Source organism: Canis aureus, chromosome 29, assembly GCF_053574225.1.
Source record: "Canis aureus isolate CA01 chromosome 29, VMU_Caureus_v.1.0, whole genome shotgun sequence".
NCBI lineage: Eukaryota > Metazoa > Chordata > Mammalia > Carnivora > Canidae > Canis > Canis aureus.
This window is the reverse complement of record NC_135639.1, coordinates 32,731,126-32,751,614: the sequence shown is the minus strand read 5'-3', so window position 1 is coordinate 32,751,614 and position 20,489 is coordinate 32,731,126. Positions and strand designations below refer to the sequence as shown.

The following is a 20,489-nucleotide window of genomic DNA, read 5'->3' as shown; positions in this document are numbered from 1 at the left end:
TATAATGTCCCATAATAGTTTGAGACTAATGTACTACTTGCTTTACTTTGTCTTTTATTTTCTGATCATATTTTTGTATATGCCTTATCTTCTCTCTAGACTGGAGGGTTGGAGATGTATTCTGCAGTGCCTAGTGTAGGATACGCATGAGGAATTTGTTAATATTGGTACTATGTGATAGATAACAAATTAGACTCTTTACATTAATCACATTTGATTCTGTTGATCTTCTCCCACTTATAGAGAAGCTCAGGGTCAGAAAGGTTAAGTAATTTGCCCAAGGTTATACAATTAATGAATAGTTAAATTAGATTTGAACTCAGGTCTCTATGACTCTAAAGCCTATACTTTCAATAGACTGCACTGCCTCTCAAAGACAAAGGCCTTACCCATAGTAAATACCTTGTGGTTGTCTTTTTGTTACTGAGTTGACGACAAATTTTTATGTTCCTTTTATCTTGTTTTTTTTGTGATTGTCCCATATTTCTGATTCTCTGTACCCTATAAGTGGCAGCTGTTGAAGGCAGCTCCCTTTAAATTACTATTGTCTTCCATAGGGTGCTATGTATTCTTTAGGTTTCTGTTGCCTACAAACATGAACCCCATGGAAAGAATGCATCACATATTTAACTGTGTTCTTTTTTTTTTTTTTTTAAAGATTTTATTTATTTATGATAGACAGAGAGAGAGAGAGAGAGGCAGAGACACAGGCAGAGGGAAAGGGAGAGGCAGGCTCCATGCCAGGAGCCTGACGCGGGACTCAATCCCGGGGCTCCAGGATCACGCCCTGGGCCAAAGGCAGGCGCTAAACCACCGAGCCACCCAGGGATCACCACATATTTAACTGTGTTCTTAAAAATCATTCAGTCACTTGGCCATAGACTAGGTAAACCATCATGCAACTAGTGTTTTTGGTATAAAAAGTAACTCTTTCCTTTTTTTTCTCCCCCTTTAATTCTAGGCGTAGTACAAGAAGAGTTCGAGAATTGTGGTGGCAGGGATTGCCCCCTAGTGTTCGTGGGAAAGTTTGGAGTCTAGCTGTAGGAAATGAACTAAATATCACTCCTGGTTTGTATTCTATATTCAGTTACTCCCACACATGTGAATAGCCATCTCCAGAGTTACGAAGCAGATTACTAGATTGGCCATTTAAAAAGACATTACCATATATAATGTCATTTTAAGAGCATGCTTCATTCCCACTCCTTCTAAAACCTTTATGATTTAATGAGTAAGTTACTATATAAATGAGATTTATGGGTTTTCCTTTAGTTGACAACCATCAGTAATATTATTGACATCTAAATATCTTCACTGCAGATAACTTCTGGGATTCTAGGTAGCAGTGGATGTATATACAAGGAAAAGTAAAATAGTCTAGTCTATTCAAAACAACATAAATATTGGTGGAAGGCTAGAAGTTTCTTTTCCTGCATCTCTATCCAAACCAGTCCTTTTGAATTTTTTTTAGTTGACAGTTTTCAAATTTAAAAAACAAAAAGAAGACTCTCAAGAACTGTTTTTTTTCTTATGCTTTTTAAAACCTTAAAGGATAAAAGTAAAATGTAGAGTGGTTTAGAGGCAGTAAAATAAAAAAAGAAAGGTTATATAAAATTAGGATAATATCAAATAGAGGAAAATGTAAAGTAGTTAGTAATAAAAGGTGCTAATAAATAGGTCTGAGTGATAATGACAGTGCTAGACAGTGGCACCACAGAAAGACTTAGGGACTCTGGTATATAGTAATGTGAATAATAGATTGTTGCTGTTACTTAAAAAATGTTATTACATGCTAATTTTTTAAAAGACAAACAATAGTAAGGAACAAGCAATGTTTCTTCTCCCTCTTCTACTCAAACTCCTGCTTTTGATCCTGCTATAAGTTAGCAGTTTAATGTATGTTCTTCTAGATCTTTTTCCTACGCACATTAAAAAAGTGTGCATCAACGTATGATAATTTTTAAGGCTCCCTCCCCCCAAATAAAGGAATGTGTGCCATAAGCTTATTTTGTGGCTTTTTTTTTTTCAAACTATACTCTGTCTTGAACATCCTTCCATATCTCTACATACAAATGTACCTTATGTATACTATAGCTGCACTGTATTCCACAGTTTGGCTGTACTATAATTTATTTAATCCTTTTCTTAGTGATAGCCAAATCAATGACATATATATTAAAAGAACAACAGGTACTGTTTTTTTACCTCTCAAAAGTGATTAAAATAAATGAGAATCACCCACATAGGGTATGACTGATAATAATATAGAAATTTTTATCAAAGGCCTCAAAAAATAACCTTTGACCTATATATTCTTGCTCTAAAAGTAAGAAAATCAACAGGATTGGGTACAAAATCTTTTCTACAAGGATGCCCGTTGTAGCAAATCAGCTTTATATTAACTGGATAGAATTATAACAATAATCTTAAAAGTGATGCCAACTTTGAATAACATGATTATGAATGATTTTTTAAAAGATTTATTTAAAAGAGAGAGCATAAGCCAGGGAGAGGGGCAGAGGGAGAGAAAGATAAGCAGACTCCTTGCTGAGTGGAGAGCCTGATGCAGGGTTCAATCCCAGGACTCTGAAATCATGACCCGAGCTGAGATCAAGAGTCAGACATTTGGGATCCCTGGGTGGCGCAGCGGTTTAGCGCCTGCCTTTGGCCCAGGGCGCGATCCTGGAGACCCGGGATCGAATCCCACATCGGGCTCCCGGTGCATGGAGCCTGCTTCTCCCTCTGCCTGTGTCTCTGCCTCTCTCTCTGTGTGACTATCATAAATTAAAAAAAAAAAAAAAAAAGAATCAGACACTTAACCAACTGAGTCACCCAGGTGTCCCTATGAATGATTTTTAACATTGATTTTCACAAGTATCATAATGAACATTTTACTTTAAACTAGACTTTTTTTTTTTTTTTTAATATAATTGAAAGGAAGAATTGAATGAGGTACCTGGCTGGCTCAGTCACTAGAGCATGTGACTCTTGTTCTTGGGGTTGTAAGTTCAAGCTCCGTGTTGGGAGTAGGAGTTTACTTTAACAAAAATCTTTTTTTTTAAGATTTTATTTATTTATTCATGAGAGATACACAGAGGCAGAGACAGAGGTGGAGGGAGAAGCAGACTCCATGCAGGAAGCCCGATGTGGGACTCAATCCCAGGACTCTGGGTTCATGCCCCGAGCCAAAGGCAGATGCTCAACTGCTGAGCCACCCAGGCATCCCTTACAAAAATAAATTAAAAAATAAAGGAAGAATTAAGTTTTTAATTTAGCTTAGAAAAGGTTAGAGTCTACCTAACTCAACCCTCCCCTCCAAATAGAACAGAGATTTGTTTTGCCCTCTGTGTTTGAAACAAAAGTAAATATATATATATATATATATATATATATATATATAATAGTTAGAACTCTCAGATAAAATCCTTGACTTTAAGGACTATTGGACATATTGTAATTGTTTAAAGCCTTAAAAATTGGTTTTGCAGACAGATGAGGTGATAAAGTATTGATGGCTATTTGAAATTTGCAGTTTTGTTCAGAACTTTGGAGTTAGGGGATCCCTGGGTGGCGCAGCGGTTTGCGCCTGCCTTTGGCCCAGGGAGTGATCCTGGAGACCTGGGATCGAATCCCACATTGGGCTCCCGGTGCATGGAGCCTGCTTCTCCCTCTGCCTATGTCTCTGCCTCTCTCTCTCTCTCTCTCTCTCTCTCTCACTATCATAAATAAATAAATTTTTTAAATTAAGAAAAAAAAAGAACTTTGGAGTTAGGATTTTAAGTGTCCTGATAACTTCTACATTAAAATAATGGTTAAATTGGTATTAACCTTTTGTGATACTATAATCAAAAAGTTCTTTTTCAAGCTCAAAATTTATGAAGTTGGTAACATAACCAAGTTATTTATTTTGAAAGTAATTTTATATTTTCTCTACTAAATAGTTGTGTATTCAGGAATGGATTAGGTGATCATTCTTTTTTATTAATGGTAGGAAGGAAGCTAAATTTCAATTGAAGCAAATTTATTTTTTTAAGATTTAATTTTTTAAAAAATATTTTATATATTTGAGAGAAAGAGAGAGAGTGAGAAGAGAGAGTATGAGCAGGGGGAGAAAAAGGAGAAGCAGGCTCCTCATTAAGCCAGGAGCCTGATGTGGGGCTCGATCTGAGAATCCTGGGATCATGACCTGAGCAAAAGGTAGATGCTTAACTGACTGAGCCACCCAGGTACCCCCCAAATTTTATTTATTTTAGAGAGAACGTGACTTGGGGAGAGAGAGAGAGAGAGAGAGACAGAGAATCTGAAGCAGACTCCATGTGCACTGAGCATGGGGCCCAATGCAGGGCTTGATCTCACAACCTTGATTGAGGTCATGACTTGAGCCAAATTCAAATGTCAGACACTCAACCGACTGAGCTACCCCAGCCCCCCAAAGTAAATGTGCTTTTGATGATTTTGTTTACTTTTAATGATTCTTAACAGTTTGAATTTTTACTTATTTAATCATGACATTTATAACCATTTAGAGAATAGTAGAATAAGGGTTTGTAGAATTAGAATAGAATAGTAGAATTAAAATAAGTAGAATAGAGAAAAAGAGTAAGGGTTCTAAAGTCAGTCAAATGTGGTTCAAATCTTGGTTCCACTATACATTAGGTTTGTGACCTTGGGCAAATTACTTAACATCTAAGAGAATTCATTTTCTTCATCTGTAAATGGAGGTAAGATTATTAAGCTATCTCAAAGGATTGCTCTAACAGTTATTTGTGGTAATGAATATAAAATTAGAGTGAAAGTGAAATTTGCTGAGAGTATATACAACATCATCATTGTCAGAAAATGAGAAAGTGAAACCTAGACTGATCTCAAAGAGTTCGTAATTCAAGTCCAAGATACATCTTTAAGTCTGCTTCAGGTTCTACATTTGTAGATTCAGAATAACGTAAATGAGATATGTGGAGTCAGTCAAGCATGGAATTGAACTGAGATTTCAGGTCTTCTTATAGTAAATAAGCACCATAAATCTTCCCTGGAGAGATGTCCTTTGATTTTTTAAAGTGCATTACCACATTATTATTAGATCAATTTTGGGGCTCCCAAAGATGATTTATTCTGTGGGCCATTCTTCTCGGAGCTTTAAAATTTGAGTAGAATAGTGAAACTGGATGTGGCTTGGAATCAATTTGAAATCAGAAATTGTGAACTTCAGTTTGGTATCTGATAACTGCAAAAAAAAAAATTGTATATCTGAATTAAAAAATTATATCCACCTCTTCTATCAAATTGTTGATGGACTCAAATAATAGAAATTTTGACTTTTTAAAAAAATTTTCTTTCTAAATCTTTGAGTGATGAAAAGTGAAAAGGGAGAAGAGCTCAAATAGAGTAAGAGTCTGTTTGAAATATATCTAGTCAGCTTTTTTTTTTATAAAGATTTGATTCTTAGCGATATGAGAATATTTATTATTATGGTACAGTCATACATTGGAATACTGTGCAGTTGTTTAAAAAAAGAAAACTAAAGCAATTTTATTCTCCTAATAAGGGATCGTTTCCAATATAATAAAGCAAGATGCAGGTCACTGTTGTAATATGTTGCCACACTTTTTTCAAGAGGAAGATAGATCTGAATATACTTGTGCATACATATTTCCATCTTTAGATTTCTGGTCAGCATAGTTACATCTGAGGGAAAGAAATTTATTTTTCATTCTATACTGTTTTATACTATTTGAATTTTTAAAAAATCATATTCATCCTATTGCCTTTAAACAAACTTAAAAAAAAAGGCAAACTGAAGCAAAAATGATCTTGGTATTATGGGCAATATATAAATGTTGGTGTTTGGTAAGATATGTTTTTTGCTGTTCATCATCTGTCATTGAAATGTTCTGTTTTTGTGTAATTTAGAATTTCAGTAATGGTTAGCAGTAAAGACAATTAAAATCTGAGAATTGAAAAAAATTTAGTTTCTTTTCTTGAAATTGTATTGAGATCCTGCGTTTGGATGCATAAAGTGGTAGTTTCAAAAGTTGATTGGGCACTTGAAAGATAGGAGTAGAGATTTTTGAATTCAGGCTCTCCGACCAAATCTGAAGTTTAGGTAGCTTTAGATAGCAATATCATAATGGAGAAACCGGTTTGAAAAGAGAAGGAAAGTAAATACTAGCATTTATTGAGGGTCTGTAAGGTATCAAGAGCTTTATGAAAATTATCTTGTTAATTATCAGAATCTTTCCAGTTATTGTAGTAAATAGTTTTGGTAAAATCAGGTTCTTCAGTTTGCCACACTTTTGATGCCTGCTATATGAAGCTGTGATAAGATTTTTCTCTATTTTCTCTACTTTTAAGAGTAAAAGTTAAATCAGAATTCATTTACCCCCATATATCCAATCTCTTAGCTAGAGGTATATTCTGTAGGTTCTTCAGATATCTGCAGTTGGGCTTCTGCCCCCTCCACCTTCAGATGTTGCTCCCACCAGGGTCACCTATGATCTCTGTGCTACAAATTCCAGTGTGTACTTTTGCTATAAGATACTGGACAGTTGATCACTTCCTTCTTTGTAGCTTACATCCAAATGCTTCCAAGATTTTACATATATTATCTCATTTAATATCTGAAACCTCAGGATTTTAAGTACTAGTACTATCTCAACTTTATGAATGAAAAACTGAGGCTAGAAGAGGTTAAGTAACTTGTCCAGTGTCACACAGCAACTCCCACACAGCAACTCCCTATCCTATGTATACTTAGTGAAATGCTCTTTCCTTTGGTTTCTAAGACAACTGGTTCTCTTTTATTTCTTTGTGCATTTCTTATTCTCCTTCGGATATGCCTCTTCCTGGGTCTACCCTTTCAGTATTTGTCTTTTCTGGAAATCCATATTTCTCATTTTTTCTTGCCCTATATAATCTTGAATACACATGAAAGTGGTTTTAATCACCACCTATATGCTGATGCCCCTCAAACTCTTTCTCTAGTCCACATGTGCCACCTTCAAATCAAGTTTATCTAAAAGTGAACTTACCATCTTCCTCCATCCCAGAAATCACAAATTTGCTTCTTCTGTGTTCATTCTCTCATTGGCAGTATTATCTACCCAGCTACTCCAACCAGAAACCTGGGAGTCCTAATGATTCTGCCTTCTTCCCCTCACTCTCTTAACAAGTTCTGGTTTTTCTACTTTCTGAATATCTTTTGTGTTCATTCCTTCCCTCCAACTGCACTATCACTGCTCAAGTTCAAGCCTCATCATCTTTTGCTTGGGCTATTACAATAAAACTGTTAACTTTCCTTCAGCAAAACTTCAGCTTCAACCTACCTATGACACTACTGCTGGCATAACTGACACAAATCACATAAATCAGACTGTGCTATACCCCTGCACCTATGGATGAACTCTACCCGCCTTAGCATACCATTTGAGTCCTGTCCTGTCAGGAACTAGTGCTTGCCTCTGTCATCCAACCTCCTCATTTCCTCTTCCACCCTCACCCATTATAATATAAGAGTACTGAAATCTCTTGTAATTCATCCAGATAAGTCATGATCTCTTTTTTTCTCTGTGACTCTGCCCATGATGAGAATTCTTAGAATGCCTTCTTCCACCTTGTTCATTTATAAAACTCCTATCTATTCTTTATGGACAGCTCAGCTCATCACTTCCTCTAAGAATCCTTCCTTTATTTCCCATCTGGGTTGGGAAATTCTCACAGCACTTAATTCTCAAAACTATCTTGTTACATGTGTAGCCCCAAGTTTACAAATGAACCTTTCCACGACCAGGGGAAAAAAAAAAGTAAAAGTTAAAATATATGAATGTATTTTTCCTACTACTTACTAATTTTTATTTTGTTTTCCCTAGAACTTTATGAAATCTTCCTCTCAAGAGCAAAAGAACGGTGGAAAAGCTTCAGTGAAACAAGTTCAGAGAATGATATGGAAGGTATGATTTTTTATTTTTAGTAAAAATTTCTGGGTGAAAATCCAGTCAGATACCAGTGTGGTTTTTTACCATGGGTCAGGAACTGTAGTAATTGCTTTACAACATTATCTCCTTTAACATTAATAGCCCTTTAAGTAGGTGATATTATCCCAAAAAGTATAGAAGGAGACTCAAAGTAGTTAACTTGTAAGCAATGAAGTTGTGAGGTAAACCCAGATTTTTGGACCTGGGAACCCAGGATTTGTTCACGACAGTAAGACTGATGGAGTGAAGTATTTTTAAGCCAACTTTTAACTTAAAAATAGATGGTCTTCGCTCCTCACTTATGACCTCCTATCTCCTCACTCACTGACTTTCATTTACTCCCTAATACATTATTTATCATTCTTATCATGCCTTAGCTTTTGTTCATTTAATTAACTCATAGATGTCATCTTTCCCTTCATTCTCATCAGTTTTCTTTCCTAATCATTTTGGAGAAGATAGGAACACTTTTTTCCTGTTGTCATTATTTCTTAAACATAGGTAGAGGGCAGCCTGGGGGGTGGCTTAGCGGTTTAGTGCCACCTTCAGCCCAGGGCACGATCCTGGAGACCCGGGATCGAGTCTCACATCAGGCTTCCTGCATGGAGCCTGCTTCTGCCTCTGCCTATGTTTCTGCCTCTCTCTCTCTCTCTCTCTCTCTCTCTCTCTCTCTGTGTGTGTGTCTCTCATGAATAAATAAATAAAATCTTTAAAAAATTAAAAATATATAGGTAGAGGGCAGCCCAGGTGGCTCAGCGGTTTAGTGCTGCCTTTGGTCCAGGGCCTGATCCTGGAGACCCGGGATTGAGTCCCATGTCAGGCTCCATGCATGGAGCCTGCTTCTCCCTCTGCCTGTGTCTCTGCCTCTCTCTCTCTCTCTCTCTCTCTCTCTCTGTCTCTCTGTGTCTCTCATGAATAAATAATAATCTTAAAAAAAAAAACATAGGTAGATTTATTCAGCCATCCCTTGGCCTTGAATATGGAGAGCTATTTGTCTGCCACTTTCCTTTCTATATTTGTTCTGCTTCATAGATAGCAAACACTCTTCTCTTGCCAGTAAGTAAAACTCTAAAAATGAATGTGGTTTAGAATAGAGAAATGGTTTTCTATTAGTTTGTAAACGACTCTGCTAACTTCTTTGAATACTGTTCTATTTTAGAAGGATGAACAGTAGGGTGGGGAAAATCAAGTAAACAGTGTTAGAGAGACTTGATTTGAAAAGGGTTCACGTAAGTGTCATCTTGAGACCTGTTAGCTATGTCAGCTATTTGTGGGGAAAGTAAAAGTGCAAGGAAGGTGCAGATGTAAGACACTTTATACTGACAGGACCTTAGCTGTTTCATAATTCTTTTTGAATTCATTTTTATGAAATACTGAAAATATAAGAATTAAAATTATAAGCATTTACTTTTGAGACATTGTCATGATTACATGGTAAAAGTTGCACTTTAGTAGAAATTAATTGCATGTAAATGAAGAATTGTTCCAGTTAGAAATCATCTTCTGTCTAAATTATTGATTTCTTATTCCCTGTGTGTTTATAATTTGCAGTTGTCATTTAACTTTTTTGGCCATTTTTTTTTAAATATTCTGCCTCAATTCTCCTCTTTTTTGGACTCCAATTACATATGTGTTAGACCATTTATCAGTGTCCTACAAGTCTCTTTCACTTAAAAAACGTATTTTTTTTCTTTCTGTGACTCGGTTTAAATGATTTTTATTGACCTGTAATCAATTTCACCAATCCTCTATTTTCCTATATCCAGTCTATTAGATCTGTCCAATGTGTCTTTAATTTCAGATATTTTGTAATTCTAGAATGTCTACCTGGTACTTTTTGTAGACTCTATTATATCTCTGTGGAAATTATTCATCTTTCCGTCCCATACATTTTCCCCCATCTTTTCCTCTATTTTCCTTAACATTTAACAGTTAATATTCTTATTTGTTAATTTCAGTACTGAGTCATCTTTAGGTCTGCTTCTGTTGGCTCATTTTCCCCTTGATTACAAGCCAGTCATGTTTTCCTGCTTCTTTGCATGTCATAAAATGTTTTTATTATACATCAATCATTGTGTATAAGAATATATATAAACTGAAGTTGAGGTTTCCCCTGCAGACGAAGTATTCTCTTTTCTGTCAGGCAGTTGCGTTATCACCTCAGCTTAATCAGTAACTGAGCTACATTAGGCCAAGGTTTCAGCTTTAGATGAACTTAGTTCATTGTGGGTTTCAAATATCTTGGTAGGAAGAACTGTTCTATTTTTATTCTCAGCTTCTTCCTCTCCTGAAATACTCTCCCAAAGGCCTTGTGATTTTGAGTAATTTCCTTCTACCTTTCCAGCCCTGCCTTCTGCCCTATACTAGCATCAGCAAAAGCCCCTAGGGATAAACCAGTTCTACATTCAGGCTCCTGCAGATTCTATCACAGCAGTCTTATTTGGCCATGAAAAGCTCTTTTGGTTTCTCTCTTCCCAAGCACAGTACCTTTGTCTATGACAAGCTCAGTCCTGAACTCATGCCTAGACTTGGCAGATACCTCTAGGAAGAAAAATGGCCACCTTGGAAAAATTCTTCTCTTCCTGGGATTTAAATCTTTTAGATATCTCTATGTCCACAGCATTCTTACACCTTTTTAAAAAACTTGTGCGGGCAGCCCGGGTAGCTCAGCAGTTTAGCGCCACCTTCAGCCCAGGGCCTGATCCTGGAGACCTGGGATGGAGTCCCACATCGGGCTCCCTGCATGGAGCCTACTTCTCCCTCTGCCTGTGTCTCTGCCTCTCTCTCTCTCTCTCTCTCTTTCTTTGTGTCTCTCATGAATAAATAAAATCTTTAAAAAAAAAAAAAAAAACTTGTCCTATTTGAAACTTACTTGTTTTTTCCCAGTTGTTACTGTGGGAGTGATAGTCTGCTCTTTTTTAAATTTTACTTTTTTAAGATTTTTTTCATTTATTCATTAGAGACAGAGAGGCAGAGACATAGTCAGAGGGAGAAGCAGGCTCCCTGCAGGGAGCTCAATGCAGGACTCCATCTGGGAACTCTGGGGTCACTCCCTGAGCCAAAGGCAGATGCCCAACTGCTGAGCCACCCAGGTGTCCCTGATAGTCTGCTCTTCTCTTGCCTAAAAAAACTAGAGGTAGAAATCTTTCATAAACCTTTCTGACAAATATATAAATATTTTCTTCATGTAAGAGGCTCTAAGTTCGAGGAAAAGCTGTGTGGCATTTCTTTAAATTTCTTGATTATTCAGCTTTTAACTTTCCTTAAGTAACATATCTATGCTGTGTGATCGATCAATCTGTATGTACAAGATTGAAATGGTTATAGCCAATAATCATCTTAATTTTATCTGCCTGGCAAATACAGGTGTATCTCTTGCTGATCGGGAGGCCAGTCTGGAATTAATTAAGTTGGATATATCCCGCACATTTCCATCCCTTTACATCTTTCAAAAGGTGAGGATTTCTAACCAGTTAGAACTACTTTAAAATTTTTTTTTAATCCTAGGCAACAAATTATAAAATGCATAGCTATTATTTTTTAGAAGGCTAAACTATAAAAGTTGGAGACCTTTATATAAAAATGTGAAACTATTAGGAAAATTCTAAAGGAATTTCTGTTGTTTTGTTCTACTGACTAAATGCATTACAGTTAGCATAGCCCATAATGACTTCATTAAGGTGAATTTCTTTTACTTTTTATTCTGTAAGATATTTGAATTCGAATATTTTTGCTTATTAGTCAGTTGTTAAAATGTAAAAACGTTTTCCCAAATCTTAGTTTTCCAGAATTACTATGGAAATAGGAAAAAATGGTTCATAAAAATGATTTTGTGCAGAGGCTGTCATGAGTTGCTTCTAATTTGAGAAATGGTAACATTTGTGTATACTTTATATTTCACACATGGAATTTCTCTAGATTGATAAAATGAGATAAAAATTTTTACCACTAAGATTAAAATTCTTAACAAACTTAATTTGGTATAGTTTGATGATTTCTTTTTGCTAAAATTACATTGTGTGAAAGGAAACAGTCTGTTTTCATCATAATCTTAGTGTATCAAATTTAGAAACTGTAAAATGGTACATAGACTATATAACTTGTATCCATCAAGTGAATTTATTTGGCTTTTTATTGTTCAGGATTAAATATTTTTTTATTAATTTTTTAGAGGAAACATCTTAGAGTGTATTTAGAATATTTCTGACAGTGATACAATTTACTAAAACTACTCATTTAGGAAATGCTAAAGTTTATTTAAAAATTAATTATTTGGGAATTAACTTAGAGACAATTATTTGTACAGTTTGACATTTCAGTTTTCTCTCCTAAGGGTGGCCCATATCATGATGTCTTACATAGTATCTTAGGAGCATATACCTGTTACAGACCTGATGTTGGTTATGTAAGTATTTGTTTCAATCTGGTTTTTGAATATAAACATCTTATCTGTTATCAAAGTATCTTATGTTGTACTAGCTCCTAAATGTATGTAATCGCTAGGTCTTGTTTTTCTTGGGTTCATCAACTTACCCAGAGAGGAATCTTTGCAGGGGCTTGAGACGGTCTGCCAGATTTCTGGAAGAGCTGCTGGGAATTTTATTATTCACTCTGCAAACTCTTATTAATTGCCACTGCTCTTGGGGTGGTGCCTATTGTCTTCTCACTGTGCCTCCAGAGATAAACTTCTTCTATTATGTCAGGTTGAAGGAAAGATGGGCATCCGTCCATATAGAATAGAGGAGGGGATTTTCTCCTTTTATAAATTTTCAACCAATCTTAGTTTTGTTTTGTTTTTTTAAGATTTTATATATTCATTCATGAGAGACAGAGAGAGAGGCAGAGACACAGGCAGAGGGAGAAGCAGGCTCCCCACAGGAAGCTGGACGTGGGACTCGAACCTGGGACTCCAAAGGCAGATGCTCAACTACTGAGCCACCCAGGCATCCCTCAATCTTAGTTTTAGCTTAAACTCCCCTTCTTCTCCCCCAGACCCCCAGTTTCAGAAGGGCCTGATAACCAGTTTCTGAGCCTTCCAGATTTGTGGCTGAATTGGTGTACTGCTTATTGGCTTATTGGCTTCCTCCTCTGCAAATATTTTAGTTTTAACATTCTCCATTTAGTTACAATTTCTAGAATGCTAGTGACATTTTTATTTACTGTTTATATTATTTTCCATTCTCTTTGTCCTCCTAGTATTTCTTTTTCTTTAATGTCATTTTAGTTGGATTTTGGAGGGAACATAGAAGAATGTAAGTGTTCAGTTTGCCAAGTTTAATTGGAAGTCATAAAACCTCATCTTCAAAAAAAAAAAAACTCATCTTCTCACCTTTGTCTTAAAATAGAAGAATTTAAGAGAATAGGATTGTCTGGTGCAACTTTATTTTGTTCCATGTTCATTTGTACATTAGTTCATTCATTCACTCAAATATTTATTGTGTGCTCATTGCTATAGGTCAGGTGTTGTTCTAGGCACTTTGAGGTACTTCAGTGAAGAAAATAAAAATTCCTCTCCTTCTGACACTTAGAATGTAGAAAGAGGAGACAGACAACAAACAAATCATATATTAAAAGGTGATAAGTGGGCAGCCCCGGTGGCGCAGTGGTTTAGCGCCACCTGCAGCTTGGGGTGTGATCCTGGAGACCTGGGATCGAGACCCACATCGGGCTTCCTGCATGGAGCCTGCTTCTCCCTCTGCCTGTGTCTCTGCCTCTCTCTTTGCTCTCTCTGAATGAATGAATAAATAAATCTTCAAAAAAAAAAAAAGGTGATAAGTGCTACAGGACAAATATGACATAGTAAAAAGGGGGGAAGTGCCAAGTTTGGGTATGGGGCAGGTTTTAGATTAAAGATGGTCAAAAAAAAAGAAAAAAAAGATGGTCAAGTAGTCGTAATGGAGAAAGTGAAACTTGTATGCAGAGTCTAAACTCTTGCTCATGTATTATTACATCATAAAATGTAAAAATATTATGTAATGTTCATATCTGTGCCCAACATGGGGCTTGAACTTACAACCTGAGATCAAGAGTTATAGGCTCTACCCAGAGCTAACCAGCTGCTCCTGAACATTCACATTTTTAAGTTGACATTCAAATTTTATCGTCATGAGTTTATAAAGGATTTAATTTTTAGTACTTGCTAAATGTTATTTTAAAATAACACTCAGGGGGATCCCTGGGTGGCTCAGCGGTTTAGCGCCTGCCTTTGGCCCAGGGCGCGATCCTGGAGTCCCGGGATCGAGTCCCACGTCAGGCTCCTGGCATGGAGCCTGTTTCTCCCTCCTCCTGTGTCTCTGCCTCTCTCTCTCTCTCCCTCTCTCTGTGTCAATCATAAATAAATAAATAAATAAATAAATAAATAAATAAATAAATAAATAAATCTTTTAAAAAAATAAAATAAAATAACACTCAATCTTTTTTAGAAAGTGTAGCTATTTAAATAATATAATGGGGATCCCTGGGTGGCTCAGCGGTTTAGCGCCTGCCTTTGGCCCGGGGCACGATCCTGGAGTCCCGGGATCGAGTCCCACTTCAGGCTCCTGGCATGGAGCCTGCTTCTCCCTCCTCCTGTGTTTCTGCTTCTCTGTCTCTCTATGTCTATCATAAATAAATAAATAAATCTTAAAAAAATTTTTAAAAATAATAATTATATATATACTATCCACTTAAAGAAAAATATATGACCTATACAGCTGTCAAATAACTATGGTGTATACCTGAAACTAATACTATATGTTAACTGTACTTCAATTTAAAAAAAGAAAAATACAGGGGCACTTGAGTGGCTCAGTGGTTGAGCCTTACCTTCAGCTCAGGCTGTGATCCTGGGGTCCTGGGATAGAGTCCCTCATTGGGCTTCCCGTGGGTAGCCTGCTTCTCCCTCTGCCTATGTCTCTGCCTCTCTCTCTGTGTCGCTCATGAATAAATAAATAAAATGTTAAAAAAAAAAAAAGGAAAAGAAAAATATATGAACAAGCTCTACATTAATAGTTTACAAATTATGCAGATTCTCTTTGAATTTATGTAAAATGACCACACAATATAACCTAACTGTGGTAATGCCAAGCCTTAATGGCAAACTAGCCAAGTCACATTTATTTTATAAGATAATAGTATAAACTATGTTAGAATATATATTTCATGTTGTGATTTGACAGAATGGGTTTTTAATATCACAGCCTGAGCTGAAGGTAAGGCTCAACCACTGAGCCACTCAAGTGCCCCTGTATTTTTCTTTTTTTAAATTGAAGTACAGTTAACATATAGTATTAGTTTCAGGTATACACCATAGTTATTTGACAGCTGTATAGGTCATATATTTTTCTTTAAGTGGATAGTATATATATAATTATTATTTTTAAAAATTTTTTTAAGATTTATTTATTTATTTATGATAGACATAGAGAGACAGAGAAGCAGAAACACAGGAGGAGGGAGAAGCAGGCTCCATTAAATTAATTTAATTTCACATGCTGAATCTATCAGTAAACCACACAAAAGTTTTATTTCTGGGATTTATTCAGTATATCTTGAAAAAAATTGGTGGTTCATATTCCAGTTATGTTTAAAAGAACCAAGGGCGCACCAATCTATATTATATTACTATTTTTTAATTTGTTCTCCTTGGGACTCTCTCCCTCAGTCGCTGTGCATTTTTAGAAAGTGGTATAGAAGAGGTGAGGTCACCAAATGAAAGCTGTTACTACTACTCTCTATTCTACATATACTGAAATTCAGTCCTATTTCTATTCACATATGTGACAGGAAGCCATAGGGCTCCCTCCAAGCAATATTTCAAATTATCTTTTGTTTCGCATTCATGGTTCAGAGCGATTCATCATCATAAGTTAGAGAATGGGTGAGGACCGTGACTTTCACTTGGTACTGTGAATGTAATGATATTCTTAGGCAAACCATGTATAGAAAGCGAACATGTAAATGGAGGATCTGGGAATGGATTTCTCTAAAATAATCCATCACGGTGTACCATGTACTCTCTGGAAAGTTCTTTATGTGTCTCCAGGGCACCTTCTTCCCAGTTTTTTTTTTTTTTTTAAGATTTTATTTATTTATTCATAGACACAGAGAGAGAGAGAGGCAGAGACACAGGCAGAGGGAGAAGCAGGCTCCATGCAGGGATCCCGATGTGGGACTCGATCCCGGGTCTCCAGGATCACACCCCAGGCTGCAGGCGGCGCCAAACCGCTGCGCCACCAGGGCTGCCCATTCTTCCCAGTTTAAGACCACTGGTGTCTAGATTGTTGAATTGTATTCGTTTTCTGCTTTGAAGAAATGGTTATAGGTTCCTTCTGAGTAGAATAAAACTCTAGTCTTGAGTATCAATTGTTTGTAAGGTCCTCTGACACAGGCTTTCTCCTTTGCAGCAAGGAAGTAGGTAGCTATTATTTTGCCTAGACTGGGTCTACTGTGAACTGGGCTTGTGCGGTGGTGGGGCTGGAAAGTCGGTATGTCTCATAATCATAAAAGTGGAAGTGAGAAGACACATTTTCCAATAGCTCAGGAGGAGTAAAAAACTGTAGACAAGGATTTTACTCTAAGACCTTGGTAAGCTTTGTAACTTTCCCACATTGATTTTTCATTATAGTTCTCCATTTGTCTATAGTGATTATCAGCAAAACTAAAACAAGAAAGATCTGTGTGCAGCATGTAAGGGTAATAAAGAATGGGGAATCTGAGTAGATGACCTCCTCCTATGACCTAGGCAGGCATAGGGGAATAAAGAAAGACTTCAAGTAACAGAAAGTGGATGGGTTACACAGGTACTTCAAATGGCTAAAGTTTTATTTTTTTAAGTAAGCTCTGTGCCCAGCCTTTTAAGCTGAGTGATCTATACATAAGGTGTTTAAGAAGTAAAATTTTAGGGGTGCCTAGCTGGCTCAGTCAGTAGAGCACGCAACTCTTGATCTTTGGGTTGGTGAGTTCAAGCCACACATTGTGCATTGTCATTGTTTAATTGGCAGCATTTTCCTTTTTCAGTGTTACATAAAATAATGTTTCTTAAACAGCATCTTAGATTCAATTAAATATATTAATTTCTTCTCTTTGCTGCCTATTACAGATGGCTAACAGCTTTCCCCTTGCATCCATTCAACAGATTTTGTGGTACTAAAAATATAATTGTGAACAAACAGACACAGTCTCGTCTCTGTATTGTATTAGTTTCCTATTATGGCCATAACAAATTGCTACAAACGTAGTGGCTTTAAACAATACAAATTTCAGGGCACCTGGGTGGCTCAGTCAGTTAAGTGTCTGCCTTCGGCTTAGGTGGTGATCCCAGGGTCCTGGGATTGAGCTATGTTGGGCTCCCTGCTCAGGGAGGAGCCTGCTTCTCCCTCTGCTACTCCTTCTGTCTCTATTCACTTGCGCTTGCGTGCTCTCTCTTGCTTTCTCATAGAAATAAATCTTTAAAAAAAAAGTACAAATTTATTATCTGGCAGCTCTGGAGATTAGAAGTCTGAAAGTCAAGATTTATTAGCAGAGCTGTTTTCCTTCTGGAGGCTCTGGAGAAGAATTTATTTCCTTGCCTTTACCAGCTTCTGGAGGCTGCCTACATTCCTTGACTCCTGACCACCCCCACCCTCCATCTTCAAAGCATCCTCAAATCTCTGTGTGACTCTCCTACCTCCCTCCGTCATTTAAAAGGACGAGATGATTACATTGGGCTACCCACATAATCCAGGGTAATCTCACCATCACAAAATCCTTAATTTAATTACATCTTCGAAGTCCCTTCTGCCGTGCAAGGTAACATTTTCACGGGTTACAAGGATTAGGTTGTGGATATCATCCTGGGCATGTTATTCTGCCTGCCACAGGTCCTATCCTCATGGAATTTATACTCTAGAAAATCAAGTAGGGAATTACTGCAGATTTTGCAAAGAGTACTCAGAAGAAGCCAGAGAGGTAGGAGGAGAACAAGAAATACCGGATCACAGAAGCAAAGGGAATTCTGAGGGTAGAAAAGTACCTATTTTACAAGTTATTGGTCATCCTGGAAAGAGGAATTTCAAGATAGTATAGTAACGGAGTGGGAATCCAAACTGAAGTGTACTGAGAAAGGAGACATAGTGATTGTAGGCAAACCTTCAAAAAATTTGGGAAAAAGAGGGCAGCCCGGGTGGCTCAGCGGTTTAGCGCCTGCCTTCTGCCCGGGGCGTGAGACCGGATATCGAGTCCTACATCGGGCTCCCTGCATGGAGCCTGCTTCTCCCTCTGCCTGTGTCTCTCCCTCTCTCTGTGTCTTTCGTGAATAAATAAACAAAATCTTTTTAAAAAAAAAAATTGGGAAAAAGAGACAGTGGTTTCTTTCTTTCTTTCTTTTTTTTTTTTTTAAGATTTTATTTATTTATTCACGATAGACACAGAGAGAGAGAGAGAGGCAGAGACATAGGCAGAGGGAGAAGCAGGCTCCATGCTAGGAGCCCGATGTGGGACTTGATCCCGGTTCTCCAGGATCCCGCCCTGGGCCAAAGGCAGGCGCCAAACCGCTGAGCCACCCAGGGATCCCGAGACAGTGGTTTCATTGTAAACACTGTTAGTGTTGTTTTGTGTAAGTCTGTTATGCACATCTCTACCAGAAATAAGTGCCTGATGACGTTTTTTTAGTTAAAGAATGAGCAGTGGCTCCATATCACTAACCTACTCAAAAATGTACAGCAGTAAAAAAATAAATAAATAAAAATAAAAAAAATGTACAGCAGTTCTCCATAACTCACAAGCAAGCATCTGTGTGGCCGAACTTTTTCCTCAAGGCTTTCACTGTTTGTAAATGCATCCTACTTAAGTTCTCTCAATATAAAGATTGTGCTCCAGCTGAGCTGGTCCTATGTGTCTTTGCTTATATTTCTTTTCTTCCCTGGAATGTTTTTTCTTATTTTTTCATCCTGCTTTTCCAGGAACCTAGCCTTACTGTTCACCCTCCCACCACCCCTACTGTCTTAGAACATCAGCAGCACTTCTCATACATCTCTTTTATTCTTGGTTCCTCACTTTCTACCTCAGACAGATGTGCTGTGACAATGAAGACAATCACCGGATTTTCTCTATCCTCTACTTTGAAAGACTTCAGACCGAGAGAAAATGAAAGCGAGATTAGTACACAGAGATAGGCTTTGGTAGCAAGTAAAAGCGGATACTTTCTTAAGAATTTTTTTCAGAAATTTTCCCTAATTCTTTTTTTTTTTTTAAGATTTTATTTATTTATTCATGAGAGACACAGAGAGAGAGAGGGAGGCAAAGACACAGGCAGAGGGGGAGAAGCAGGCTCCATGCAGGGAGCCTGACGTGGGACTTGATCCCGGGTATGCAGGATCACACTCTGGGCTGAAGGCGGCGCTAAACCGCTGAGCCACCTGGGCTGCCCTCCCTAATTCTTCTTAAATTATAACACATGAACAAGAAATGTAAGATTAGGGAGATTTCATAATTATTAGCAGGTTCTCTATATTATTACTTTCATTGACATATAAAAAGAAATCTTGATTAATTCTACTTTAACATTACTTTATAATTTTTTTTTTAAAGATTTTATGTATTCATGAGAGACACAGAGAGAAAGAGAGGCAGAGACACAGGCAGAGACACAGGCAGAGGGAGAAAGAAGCAGGCTCCATGCAGGGAGCCCGACATGGGACTCAATCCCGGGTTTCCAGGATCACGCCCTGGGCTAAAGGCGGCGCTAAACTGCTGAGCCACCGGGGCTGCCCCGCTTTATAATTTTTTAAGACTACAATGAGTATTCTTAAAATACCTCTACACCTCTCTCTCTCTCTCTCTCTCTCTCTCTCTCTCTTTCATGAATAGATGAATAAAATCTTTTAAAAAAAATTTTAAAAAGAATACAATAAGATAAACTGTATAGAATTATTATTGTAAGCACATTTTGATTAATTTCTTTTCTCTTTGAAGGTACAAGGGATGTCTTTCATAGCAGCAGTTCTCATTCTCAATTTGGAAGAGGCAGATGCCTTCATTGCATTTGCAAACCTCCTCAATAAGCCATGCCAGTTGGCCTTTTTTCGTGTGGATCACAACATGGTATGAACATTTGGAATGAATTGTGATTTCCTTTGACATTCAGTTTTTATAGTCTGAATGCTCAGGGTAAAAAACATTAATTAGAAGACCAAAATAATCTGATCTAAAATAAGTTTTTCATTGAAAACTCCTACCAATCATTGATGAAAAGACTCAGAAAGCAGTGCTAAGCAAGATATTCTCTTAATTTATTATTAAGGATTTAATTTCTCTATTTCTAAAGTATACTTCTCAATAACTTTATTGGTATTTCTGTCTTTAGATGTTGAAATATTTTGCAACATTTGAAGTATTTTTTGAAGAAAATCTCTCCAAATTATTTCTTCATTTTAAATCTTACAGTCTTACACCAGACATATACTTGATAGACTGGTAAGTCATAACAAATAAAATACAATTAAAAGAAAAAAAGTATAACTTTTTTGTGTATTTTAGGAACTAGCGTAAATCTCATGCACA

General features: G+C 37.0%; 1 protein-coding gene across 7 annotated transcripts in view; it reads left to right on the top strand.

Moving 5' to 3' along the window:
• The window catches only part of TBC1D12 (TBC1 domain family member 12), a 121,874-nt gene that overhangs the window by 95,773 nt on the left and 5,612 nt on the right, over positions 1 to 20,489 (top strand). For all 7 annotated transcript variants that reach the window (XM_077878333.1, XM_077878334.1, XM_077878331.1 and 4 more), the window contains 6 exons: positions 962 to 1,068; positions 7,866 to 7,946; positions 11,337 to 11,425; positions 12,304 to 12,375; positions 19,902 to 20,030; positions 20,293 to 20,402. In XM_077878333.1, coding sequence (XP_077734459.1) covers positions 962 to 1,068; positions 7,866 to 7,946; positions 11,337 to 11,425; positions 12,304 to 12,375; positions 19,902 to 20,030; positions 20,293 to 20,402 — 588 coding nt within the window. The remainder of the gene's footprint in view (positions 1 to 961; positions 1,069 to 7,865; positions 7,947 to 11,336; positions 11,426 to 12,303; positions 12,376 to 19,901; positions 20,031 to 20,292; positions 20,403 to 20,489) is intronic.